Source organism: Rhinolophus ferrumequinum, chromosome 6 (genome assembly GCF_004115265.2).
Source record: "Rhinolophus ferrumequinum isolate MPI-CBG mRhiFer1 chromosome 6, mRhiFer1_v1.p, whole genome shotgun sequence".
NCBI lineage: Eukaryota > Metazoa > Chordata > Mammalia > Chiroptera > Rhinolophidae > Rhinolophus > Rhinolophus ferrumequinum.
Genome location: NC_046289.1, coordinates 80,075,451 through 80,088,453, shown reverse-complemented (window position 1 = coordinate 80,088,453; position 13,003 = coordinate 80,075,451). Strand labels below are relative to the sequence as shown.

Here is a 13,003-nt window from a genome sequence, read left to right as displayed (position 1 = left end):
TAAATTTAGCAGATAAAAACAAACGAGTATGTTAAATTGCAGTAAAAAAAAATGTCTTGTGAAATGTCCTTGTCTTTTTTTAAGGTTCAGAGTTTGTGACTGGCTGGACTGGCAAAAGAGGCAGAAAACTGAAATCTAAGTTAGAAAAAACAAAGCAAAAGGTATATTTGTGGGTTTTGCTGGGTTTTTGGGTTTTTTTTTGGTCTTTTACACTGACATGGTAAGGTTTCAACAGTAGATTCTAAACATTTAATAATTGAGCCATATAACGTAAGCTACCCTAATTTAACATAGTTTTAGTTTACCTTTTTCTATGCTCATTGCTTTCTTTTCCATAATATGTATACATTTACTTATAATTTTTATACAGTAGACCCTTGAACAACACAGGTTGGGCACCGACTCCTTGTACAGTAGAAAATCCACTTATAACTTTTGATTCCTCAAAACTCAGTTGTCCCTTGGTATCCATGGGTGATTGGTTTCAGGACCCAGGATGCTCAAGTCCCTTTATAATGTCGTAGAACAATGCATACAGTTGGCCCTTGGCATCTGCAGATTCCCAATCATGGATTGAAAATACTGTGTTTGATCTGTGGTTGGCTGGATTGTGGATGAGGAACTTGGGGTTACTGAGGGTCGACTGCACATTTATTGAAAAAAAATCTGCGTATAATGGATCCATACAGTTCAAAATTGTGTCGTTCAAGGGCCAACTATACATATACTAAATAGCAACATTAAAACAGGAACAAAATGGAAATGCAGACAATAAAATTTAAATTATTTTAAAATAATTTGACTTACTGTCACAAAACCTTTAAACTCATTCTTTATTATTGATAGCAATATTTTTAGTGATCCAGTGGGATTGAAAATTCATCATTTTTTTAATAATCCTGATTTAACACTTTGTGATAAAGAAACTTGAATGTCTGGTTGTAGATTCAGATTATTCTGATGGCTTGGTTTTATAGCCATCTTAGAGGAAATCAGTATTTCGAAAAGATACAGGAACAAATGTGTTTTTAACCCCACTTTCAAAATCATAATACTAATTTTTAAATTCTATCCATTAAGTATTATTTAAAAAAATATGGCCAGTACATTTCCATCTTTATTATATCAGTTGTTCTGGAATTATTTCCCCCATTTTTAAAAGAAAATAAAATTAGTAGATTCGAAATTTTCTGATGATGGATTATTTTTAATTTACCTATAGCAATGATATAAAGTAGTTCTTTCATACAGTGTGTGAAGAATGTTTTTTGGTGGTTGGGATTGGGTGGGTAGTTGTGTTTTGATGGCTTTGGCCATAGAAATGGTTGTAATGGATTTTTAAAAAAAAAAATATGTCAAGATGTTCATGTGCGGGGCCATCCCAGAGATATTTCCAGATGCTACACCTTGGAAAAACATAGCCTACTTGCTTGTGCATGTTCTCTCTCTTTCTACCTCTCTTTCTCTCTCTGTCTTTCTGTATCTGTTACTTCTATTGCTATACAGTTGTGCTCAGTGTAACAACATTTTGGTCAACAACAGATCGCATATCCATGGTGGTCCCATTAAGATTATAATGGAGCTGAAAATTCCTACATATTGCCCAGTGTCCTAAGACAACACATTATTCATGTGTTTGTGGTGACACTGCGTTGCCAGTTGTATAAAAGTATAGTGCACACAATTATGTACAGTACATACTTTATAATGATAATAAATGACTGTGTTACTGGTTTATGCTATTTACTATACTTTTTATCATTATTTTAGACATTCTCTTTTTACTTACATAAAAAAAGATTTGCTATAAAACAGTAAGCCATGTTATGCTGGCAACAGCTTCATATACCTCATGTTTACCATATATCTCATGTTTCTCTTGATTGCATCACTTTCTCTTGTGCTTGATTTGGTCTTGTGTTGTTTTCTGTGGTAACACCCTGTATAGGTTTGTAGCCTAGGAGCAATAGGCTATATTAGATAGCCTAGGTATGTAGTAGGCTGTACCATCTAGGTGTGTCTAAGTGCACTTTATGATGTTTGCATAACGATGGAATTACCTAACAACACCTGTCTCAGAATGTATTCCTGTAGTTAAGTGGCATATGATCGTATATATTATTTCACGATTGCTTCTATGTTTTTTTAAAAAAGAGTGTGAGGCCAGAGATTTCTTCAAACTCAGGATATCTTAAGGGCATTTTAAGGAAGACATAATCTCAATTGAAGATAGCCATTAGGTTCTAAAAGGAATTTGAACTATATACAGTTAATTTTTATTACTCACAGTAGTGATGTTCTATAAAGTTGACATGAGTACTGAATCATTGCTCCTAGGAGAAATAAAGGGTTAGGTTTCTGTGAGGCTCTGGTCACGTTATTGTTATCTGATCCATACAAAACCTTGTTTTATGTGTGTTTATTTAAAGACACTGTATGTAACAGGTATTGTTGATTCATTAACATTGAACTTGTGACGAACAGCACTATCATGGCTGAATGAAGCTTATTTAACACATGTATTTTCTCCATAAGGCACATGTGCCTTCTTGCACTTTGGAACACTGGACTGCAATTCAGGACTGTGTTTGAGGGCCATTTAAAAAAGTGAAATCAACAAAAAGCACAAAACTATGAAAAATGTGGCACAAAATAGAGTGTGAAAAGGAAACTTGTTTATGGTGTCAGAGCTAATACAAGAAGGTGGAGGATCACCTTGATTGACCTCAGCACTAAGTTTTCACTGCACTCACTGGGCATGCCCAGAAATGACTAAAAGTGCTACAAGTATTGTTTTGGGTATTACAGATAAATTTTAGTGAGTGAATTCGCAAATAGGGAATAATGAGGATCTACTGTAATTCTTTATAAAGCTACTACTCCACTATCTCGGGAGTTTCTTGGAATACCTAACGTGGTATTAACCAATGAATCTAGACTAACTCACAGGGAACCAAAATTTCACAATACAAAAGAAAAGTAAATAAAGGAGAATATCATCTCAGTCTGTCCTATATTTTCATTTTCTTAAAAAAATATAATCATTGATTCAGTTTCTTGAAATTAGTAGTAACTCAATGAGCACGTGGCTATTCTTTTGTGTATGAAAACAACACGTATCAAAATACATTAATTTTAGGTAAAAATAATTTAACAGTTTCACTCTCAGGTTTTATTTATTAATAGTATTTTATAAAGGGATAGTTTTTCAGTGTTATCTAATATCCAGAACTTATTTATCTTTTAATTCTGAAAGGCATACCACAATAGAATGGAAAGGTACTACTAATTCATTTAGGGAGCAAATATTTTTCTATTACATGGGGGTTCTATTAGGTTGGTTTGTGAGTTAAATGAAATTGTATAAAGCCTAAATTTACATTATTTAATCATATATATTTTAAGCATTTATTTTGAAACAGTGTTATGTACTAAATTTCATCAGACCCAAGGCTTGGACATGTATGGGTTGTTCTCTCAAATAGTATTAATTTAATTTAAATGAGAAGTAATTAGTGTCCAAGCCAGCAATACAGTCGTTCCTTCTAATGATGAAATATGTAGATATCTGAGCGTGATATAAGTAATACTTTGTGTGAATAATATAAATAGAAAAAAAGACGTAAAACTTAAAGTATACCCCAGAATGTTCAAAGGTTCAGCTTTGGTTGATGAAATTGCAGGTGACTTAATTTTCTTTCTTTCTTTCTTTCTTTTTTTTTTTGCTTATTTATATTTTCTAAATGGTTCACCATCAACAGGTTACTTTTATATAAAATTTAAAAAAACAAAGTTAGTATTTTACAGTTCTCTAAATTTAGTTTAAATGAAATAAGCTCATTTTTGGTATATGAATACAAAGTTTAAATAACCAAAAATTAAAATTTTGAGTTTTTTATTTGCCACTGCTAAAATCTACTTAGAACACTTTTTCAACTATTAGAACCCTTTGACATATATGGAAAGAAGTGGTATTGGTACCATTTTTTGGAGGTTGATAATGGCACAAACACTTTAATTCTTAAAGTTGCATATATATATATATGTATATACATATATATATATGTAAAAGGAAAGATTCACTAAAGTTATGAATTGTAGTGAAAATTCTCATTTGCTATTTTAATTTTGATAGGTACGAACTATGGCTCGAGATTTGTATGATGACCACTTTAAAGCTGTTGAAAGCATGCCTCGTGGAGTAGTGGTAACACTCAGAAACATAGCAACTCAGCTGGAGTCATCTTGGGAACTTCATACAAATAGACAAGTATGTTAGCCTCTAGATTTTATAACATGCAGTGATCTTGGTTTAGTTTTTTAATCCTTTACCCTTTACATTCTGGATATTGATTTAGGGGTCAGCAAATTATTACCCATGAGCTAAATTTGGCCTGCCACCTATTTTTATATGGCTTTGTGAGGTAGAATGGTTTTTATATTTTTATTTTTGTTTTATTTTGCTAGATGAGAATTATATAACCAGTTTTTACATTTTTAAATGGTTGAAAACAAAAGTAAGAATATTTCATGATACATGAAAATTATATGAAAATGTGGTGTCAGTGTCTATAAGTAGTTTTATTGCTCACAGCCATGTTTATTTATTTACATATCATCTGTGACTGCTTTGGTGGCTACAACAGCAGAGTCGAGTAGGTATGAGAGAGACCACATGGCCTGTATGGGCCCTTTCTAAAAAATGCTTGCTGACCCGTCTAGAGATAATTTGCGTTAATAATTTGAATTTCTTAATCTTGTTTAATAATCTATTTTCATGGTAATTGATGTTTTGATAAATTAAGTGTGTTAAGACCTGTTTGTTTTTTTGATTGTCTTTATTAAATTTCTTTCTTCTAGTGTATTGAGAGTGAAAACACTTGGAGAGATTTAATGAAGACAGCTTTAGAAAATCTCATTGTACTTTTGAAGGATGAAAACACAATTTCACCATATGAAATGTGTAGTAGTGGGTTGGTCCAAGCACTTCTTACTGTTTTAAACAATGTAAGTTTATGAAGTCGTACAGAACAAAGTATGTAGTTTTAAAAATTATTTGTAACTACACTTTTGGTGGAGTGTTATTTACTTTGTCAAGAAATATTGAAAGTTGAGTAATAAACATTAATGTTTATAATTTTTCCAGCCTTTAAGTTGTATTACTAATTTGAGCCAATTGAATTAAATAATTGAGTTTACTTATTTAGATTTTTTTAAATTTAATTTTGTTGAGGAATATTGGGGAACACTGTGTTTCTCCAGGGCCCATCAGCTCCAAGTCATTGTCCTTTAATCTTGTTGTGGAGCAGCTCAGCTCCAAGTCCAGTAGCCATTTTCAATCTTTAGTTGCAGGAACCAACTGAGCCATCCTGTCTTCCCTCCAGCTGCTCAGCTGCAGCTCGTTGTCTTCAATCTAGTTGTGGAGGGCGCAGCTCACTGGCCCACGCTGCCATCCAACCGGCAACCCTGTTGTTCAGAGCTCGTGCTCTAACCTACTGAGCCATCTGGCTGCCCCTACTTATTTAGATTTTTGAGTTACCTGATTATAATTTGTTCACGATTTTGTTCAACAAAACACTTTCTTTAGCCTAAGATTTAACATTATTCACTACTCTGATTTCCTTATAAAAAATGGAGTTCGTCAATAGACCTTCTTAAATACCTTCTTAAATACCTAAATACCTTCTTAAAATACTTAAATACCTTCTTAAATACCTAAATTATTTGCACAAAATTAATTTATGAGCAGTGACAGTTTAGGAAGTTTATGTGAATATTTGACAAGTATTTACTAAGAACCTTATGTTTCTCTTTAGTTTCTTCTACCTTTAATATCTCTTTATTGTGATAAAATTTTCCTTTATTTTAATGAAACATACTTATTGAAACAAATTCTAGCAAAAGTATAAAAAAGTGAAAGTTTTCTCGTTATTTCAATTGGCCATTTTAATTTCTTGATCTTAATCATTGTATGTGGTGATGCACTCTAAAGATTCACTTTAACTTCAGTCTCATGTTTTCTGTATTAATTTTACCATTTGCATTTATTCCCATTGTAATTTTAACATAAATAAAATTATATTGGTATATTACATATCACTTAGTAATAGCTATTAAATCATTGTTTTTATAAAGCAGTTATTTTTTCTAATTAATTAAAGTAAATAGTACTGTTAAAATACTCATTCATAAATAATCTGAAATCACCTTGCGTGCTGCACTTTGGGACAAATTGATTTAACAATGTCATTGCTACTTCCTTATAACATTGAAGAAGGAAGAAAAATGTGTTAGTTATGGTCTACTAGTCATACAATAAAAGAATTTTAATGGAAAGAAAATAATGACTTCAGTTAGGTTGTATTGATTGTTTTGTAAATATTAATAGTCATCTCTGCAGCATGTATTTTTGATAACTTTAGTAACAGCCTTAAGACTTTTTTTTGTACTTTTTGTTTTCTTTAGAGCATGGATTTAGATATGAAACAAGATTGTAGTCAACTGGTAGAGAGAATAAATGTTTTTAAAACAGCCTTTAGTGAAAATGAAGATGATGAAAGGTAAATGCCCACATTTCTTTTAATTTGATATTTGCACTGTTTGCAAATCGGGGTACTTACTTTAAAATAGAATCTAATATAGTGCTTATACAGAAAATAGGAACTTTATATTCAATAAAAAAGTAGCTTATGTTATAAATGCATAATAAGAAGAAAGATTTTTAAAGCATATTTTCATCTAGTGGAATAAAAGAAAAATTACATGTCTGCTATGAATGCAGCTGACCACTTAGTTTAAATTAGATGCCCTTTTAAGATACAACTGGAAATTTGAACACAGATTAAATATTTGATGATGATAAATAATACTTGTTTATTCCTATTTAGGTGTGATAATGATATGATTTTGGGATTTTAAGAATTCTTCTGTAGAAATACATACCCAAAATATTTCTGGATAAAATGATATGTTCTCTTGCATTTTCTTCAAAATATATTGGAGAGAAATGGGTATGGATGTAGATAGAAATCAATTGGTTATTAGTAGATAACAGTTGAAGCTGGGTCATAAGTTGATGAAAGTTGGGTTGATGAAGGTTCATTTTACTATTTTATTTGCTTTTGAATGTGGTTGAATTTTTAAAATAATTGAAATTCAGTTTTATTGTAAATGGCATTTTAAAATAGTGAGTATTATGGATGTGATGATTTAAATATTACTGTATTAAAATTTTTAGCTCTTTGCAAATTATTTTAATGCTAATAAATACCTCAATAAAAACATCATTTTACATAAATTCCTTTAACTGGTATCACTGAGTTAAAAGTTATGCATGATTTTTAACTTCTTGATACAAATTGTCAAGTTATTTTCCAGAAACATTACACCAATGTTTCATTCCCAACAAATACTATCATTTTCAAGACTTTGCTGCTTTATATGTTCATTTATATATGTCAAATATTACATAATAAAATGTTTAAACTTTAAACAGTAAATTACACATCTACTAAGAATACAATAGATACAAGTTTTTATAAGAAAAATGCAATAATTTGTTCTTAAGTGAAGGAAATTGTATCGAGAGTATCTTTGCTTACTCAGATGTAATGTGATAATTAAACTTTTCTTTGCACTTATAAGGAAAGTAGGGCTCTATATGAAGTTGGTTATTGCAGTTTCTATATGAACTTTGGCATGAAATTACATAAAAACTGTTAACAATTTTTTTCTTCACAGTCGACCAGCAGTTGCATTAATTCGGAAGTTAATAGCTGTACTGGAATCTATTGAACGTCTACCTCTCCATTTGTATGATACACCAGGATCCACATACAACCTCCAGGTAACCATGAAAAATACAGTTGCTATTATTGCTGAATACATTTAGGCGTAGTCTTATACTTTTCTTTAAAAAAGGAAAAAAAACAAAAAACTTCGCTGTCATATTGTATTAAATAATGATTCTGCTTAATTATTAAAAGACTTTAACCCTAATGCCATTTGATTGTTCTTTTTTAATGACTCTTGAATGTATTGGCATTTCAGTTCTGTTTTGTTTAATCAATCACTGGATTTTCAATAGAATATGTATTGTAAGTAATCATATTTGGTAAGTATAAGTGAAAAAAGACATTACCAGTGGAAAAACACAAAAAAACGGTCCCATTGTTCTAGAATTATGAGTTAAGTCCCTTTGTCTCTCTGTGTGTCAACATATGAGAAAATGTGAAGATATTTTAAACACTTTTTTTTCCTTGCTTTTGTATGTTTGTTATTGGTTAGAGCCAGATGACCTTCCCTAGCTATTCCTATTGATCTTTTCAAATATCTCTCATTATCATATGGGTTTATAAAAGCCTGTTTCTTCCTAAATGTTATTCGATTGACATTCTCATTCATTCATTCAGTTATTCTTTTGTTAGCAGCTGTGATCCAGATATGAACACACCAAACAAAAATTCGTACTATTAATATCTTCAATATCTTCATCACATCTTCTGTGGGTTACTTTAATGTTTCCCAGCAGATCCTTCGGCCTTGAATCTTGCCTTTGTGCAACCTGTCCTGCATTCCACTGCATGGAATAATTTATTTTAAATGTAGCGTTTACTAAGTGACTAAGAATCTGTATTTGCCCAAACATTGCCTACTCAAGGTAGAAAACTTGCCATACTCCCAAGAACCCAGTAGTGTTACCAAAGCCATTAGACTCCCAAACAAGAGAGTTTGTCTAGGGAGTTGCAGTGCAGTTAGTGCACCTGACACATCCTATATATTATTAAGCAAGAGGTAGAGGTCTGCTTTCTTTAATTTCAGACAGAATAATATCCAAGAGTCAGGGGATTTTTTGGTCCATCCTTTTTAAGGTTTCATCCTTGATAAGTCAGTGAAATAATGTCTCAGACTGGAAATTCCTTTGCTTACACAGTCTTAGGAGTACCAACTTCTTTTAATAGAAGAAGTTGGTACTTCTCATTTCAGGAGACTGCGTGATAAAAGGATGTCTAGGAATGTGCTCTCTGGTAATTTTGCAGTCTGAAATGCGATGCAAATGCACATATAAATATTTAATTATATGTCTATAGGAATTAGTTAAGATTGGTACAGAAATGAAGCTAGTCTCGTACTTGTTGCTTACTAAAATGGATTGGGATCTATGTTGTATTTTTAAAAGTTTATTAGCCATAGATTATTTCATATATTCTAGCTTTAAAGGAACAAGCTAATTAGGTATTTTTCATTACTTACCTGGAAAATTAACAAGTTATAAATTAGAGGCGTAATACTTCTGTTAAAGTGTTTTATAATAATTTTATTTACACCATGCATGTTTGAAGTTGTTTAGAAATTATTAAGTAGTTAACTTGCTTTCTCGAAAGCCAATTATCATTTATTCAGTGGACCTTCTTTTAATTTAAGAAATCGTTTAATAGAAAACAGACATTGATCCTTCATTTATGATTATCTTTATAAATCTAAATTACTGGGTTCATGTAACATGTCTCATTTTTACAATTCTAAGAAAAATGCAAGGTATTTTCTGAAGCATTTTGATCATTTCTGTATAGATACTTACAAGAAGATTAAGGTTTCGTTTGGAACGTGCACCTGGGGAAACTGCATTGATAGACAGGACTGGCAGGATGTTGAAGATGGAACCCTTAGCTACAGTTGAATCTTTGGAACAGTATCTCTTAAAAATGGTGAGCGCTTGGAAGGGCACGGCGAAATAAGCATTCTCTGCTGTGGTTTAGCTCCTTAGAACAGTTACTTGGGAAGTATGTATCCATAGTTATGTCAATACAGTTTGACCTGGTAATTCCATTTTCAGGAATCTGTTCTAAGAAAATAATTTTTATACACTATAAATGGTTTATTATAGTTATTTATGATACTAAAATAGTGAACAAACCCTTAATGCTAATCAATAAAGGAATATCAAATTGGTAATTATTTCCATTAGTTTTAATACTATTATGTAGGTATTAAAATATATAAAGACTGATAAGAGAAAAATGTTTTGTATGATCAAGATCTCATTTTAGTCTTATCTGTTGAAATAATAGACTGAATAAATACTCTGATATTAGTAGTGGGATACATTGGTTGTGGAAATTTCTATTCTGTTTTGTTTTTTTCGCAAATATTCTTTAAAGAGTATTTGTTATACTAAAACAACTCATATTAAAGGGACAGTAAAAAAGTAGGCAATATATTTTAAAATAGCATTATTAAGGTGTCTTTTCTTTTTCTTTGGTTTAGGTAGCAAAGCAGTGGTATGATTTTGACCGATCTTCATTTGTTTTTGTTCGAAAATTAAGAGAAGGCCAAAATTTTATATTTCGGCACCAGCATGATTTTGATGAAAATGGAATCATTTACTGGATTGGGACAAATGCCAAGTAAGTGATTTATGTAATGTAGCATTAAAGATTTCACCTGGAAAAAGAATTCGAGGTAGTAGAGTTAAATTTCAGTATCCTGTAGTTGAAGGAATGTTATCTTGTAGGTTAAATTTAAGACTACCGAAATTAATTTTATGAAGAAAATATCTAAATTGGTAATTGTAGAATTTTAAAAATTTGAATAGTTTTACATGGAAAAAAGCTAATACTAATAAATGCAGGTATTTTAATCGTGTTAACTGCTAATATTTTCTTTATTTTTGTGTAGAACTGCATATGAATGGGTAAATCCAGCTGCTTATGGACTTGTAGTAGTAACATCATCAGAAGGAAGAAATCTACCTTATGGCCGCTTAGAAGACATATTAAGTCGTGATAATTCAGCTTTAAATTGTCATAGCAATGATGATAAGAATGCGTGGTTTGCCATAGATCTTGGTCTCTGGGTGGTACCATCAGCATATACACTTCGTCATGCTCGTGGTTATGGAAGGTCTGCACTAAGAAATTGGGTTTTCCAGGTATCCAAAGATGGACAGAACTGGACTTCTTTGTATACCCATGTTGATGACTGCAGTCTCAATGAACCAGGGTTAGTGGAGGTGTCTTTGTGAATTGGAAAACTCAGTAAAGAGCTTTGTTTATTTTTACAGTTGTATACCCTTAGGGCTCTCTTCGTCAGATACTGATGCAAGATTTTCTTTGTAAAAACATCACTTGATAATACAATTTAGGTATTAAAACTTGAAATGCTGGCTTCACCAAAATTTTGTCAAAAGCTTTAAACATTATTAGAAAGCTGAGCATATTTATTTAAAAAGAAATTGATATATAGCGGTGTGTGTGTATGTGTACATAGCACACTAATAAAAACCAAAAAAATGAAATTAGCTTTTTACTAAACTCTCCTGTGTTCACATAATACATGTGAATGTTCAACAAATTAAGAATGATTTATTGCTGGTTATTGAATTATGGCTGACTTAAATTTCTGTTACTTTCATGGATCTCTTTTCCTAAATTTTATATATTGATTATATATAATTTTTTTAAAGACAGAAGGTCAGTATTATATTTCTAAAAATTTTAGTTCTAGTAAGTTTTAATTGTACATTGTGGCACCTTTTGAGAGGTAGATAGAGTATGGAGTTAAATTACTTTCTGCATTTGGTGTAGTATGAAAGGAGCTTCTTAATATTAGGTTTAATGGGTAATATTTTCAAGCTTTAAAGTTAGTATTTAAATGTCACTTAACTTTGCATTAATTTTCCAAAATCTTTTTCATTATAAAAGCATGTTTGTTATTCATAAAATTTCTTGCCTTTTCTTTGAATTTTATTAATCATAAATAATTTAATGTCATTAATAGTATACATTTAAACATTTCATATGTAACTTATTTTCTTAACTGTTTTTCTTGCTTTGATTTTTTTGATTCTTGTATAACAAACTGTAGACTGAATATGAAAGTTGGTTTATTTTCCCTATAGTTTCTGTTATGTAAAAAATCTGCCCCACTTTAAACATTTTTTTCACCTGTTTTAAAACATTACACAATTTTGTCCTTAACACATTTGCAGGTCAACAGCAACGTGGCCTCTTGATCCACCAAAGGATGAGAAACAAGGGTGGCGACATGTGAGAATTAAACAGATGGGAAAGAATGCCAGTGGACAAACTCACTACCTCTCACTGTCTGGATTTGAACTTTATGGCACTGTGAATGGAGTATGTGAAGATCAGCTAGGTAAAGACATGATAGCAGGGTTTTCTAACTTACTAAAACAATTACATTTATCAAGGGTGATTTTGCTTCTATTTCTAATTTTTACTGTACAGGAAAAGCAGCTAAGGAAGCGGAAGCTAATCTTAGAAGACAGAGACGTCTAGTACGCTCCCAGGTTCTGAAATACATGGTTCCCGGGGCTCGTGTCATCAGAGGCCTTGATTGGAAATGGCGAGATCAGGATGGCAGCCCACAGGGAGAGGGCACAGTCACAGGAGAACTCCATAATGGTGAGTAGGTGCTTAGCATTTGTAGTATAGAAATCAATACTTAAATGACAAAATATATTTCTTTTTGTTATTTTGGGATAATTTATAAACTGTATAAATGTCTCAACACTATGTAGAAGAACTTTAAAAATGGAAAAATCATTTATTTAGACATAAGGGAAAAATTTAAATTCCTAGGTTTTGATTAAAAACTTATTGCTAATATTTTGAAGTGATTAGTAAACTAACATGAGTTGAATTACTCTCAAGGCACATTTTCTGCTTTTTTGTGTTTATTATTCATAAGTGTCCATTGCTTTTCATCTTAATTTCTTATGTATTATCTTGTTAACTTCACAGGACTCAGGCAATAATTTTTTATTCTATGTCACATAGAAGAAAAAGCACTAACATTTCTACTGTTTTTCAGTAAAGCATAGAACAAGAATCACAGATACACTCTTCATTTATTAGATTTTAAACTATTTCACAGTGTTTGTCAGACTACTAGCTTTTTTCTTTGGGATTTTAAACTTTTGTGTTTTATAATGGTTATTGTTGTTTAAGTTCATTTTTAACCTTTGTTGCTATAGATTTTA

At 31.2% G+C, this 13,003-nt stretch overlaps 1 protein-coding gene across 4 annotated transcripts in view; it reads left to right on the top strand.

The window, feature by feature from the left end:
* The window catches only part of HECTD1 (HECT domain E3 ubiquitin protein ligase 1), an 86,214-nt gene that overhangs the window by 43,062 nt on the left and 30,149 nt on the right, over nucleotides 1-13,003 (top strand). For all 4 annotated transcript variants that reach the window (XM_033109681.1, XM_033109679.1, XM_033109678.1 and 1 more), the window contains exons 15-24: nucleotides 85-161; nucleotides 4,136-4,270; nucleotides 4,861-5,007; nucleotides 6,466-6,560; nucleotides 7,741-7,846; nucleotides 9,573-9,707; nucleotides 10,267-10,406; nucleotides 10,678-11,001; nucleotides 11,990-12,156; nucleotides 12,249-12,425. In XM_033109681.1, the coding sequence (XP_032965572.1) occupies nucleotides 85-161; nucleotides 4,136-4,270; nucleotides 4,861-5,007; nucleotides 6,466-6,560; nucleotides 7,741-7,846; nucleotides 9,573-9,707; nucleotides 10,267-10,406; nucleotides 10,678-11,001; nucleotides 11,990-12,156; nucleotides 12,249-12,425 (1,503 nt within the window). The remainder of the gene's footprint in view (nucleotides 1-84; nucleotides 162-4,135; nucleotides 4,271-4,860; nucleotides 5,008-6,465; nucleotides 6,561-7,740; nucleotides 7,847-9,572; nucleotides 9,708-10,266; nucleotides 10,407-10,677; nucleotides 11,002-11,989; nucleotides 12,157-12,248; nucleotides 12,426-13,003) is intronic.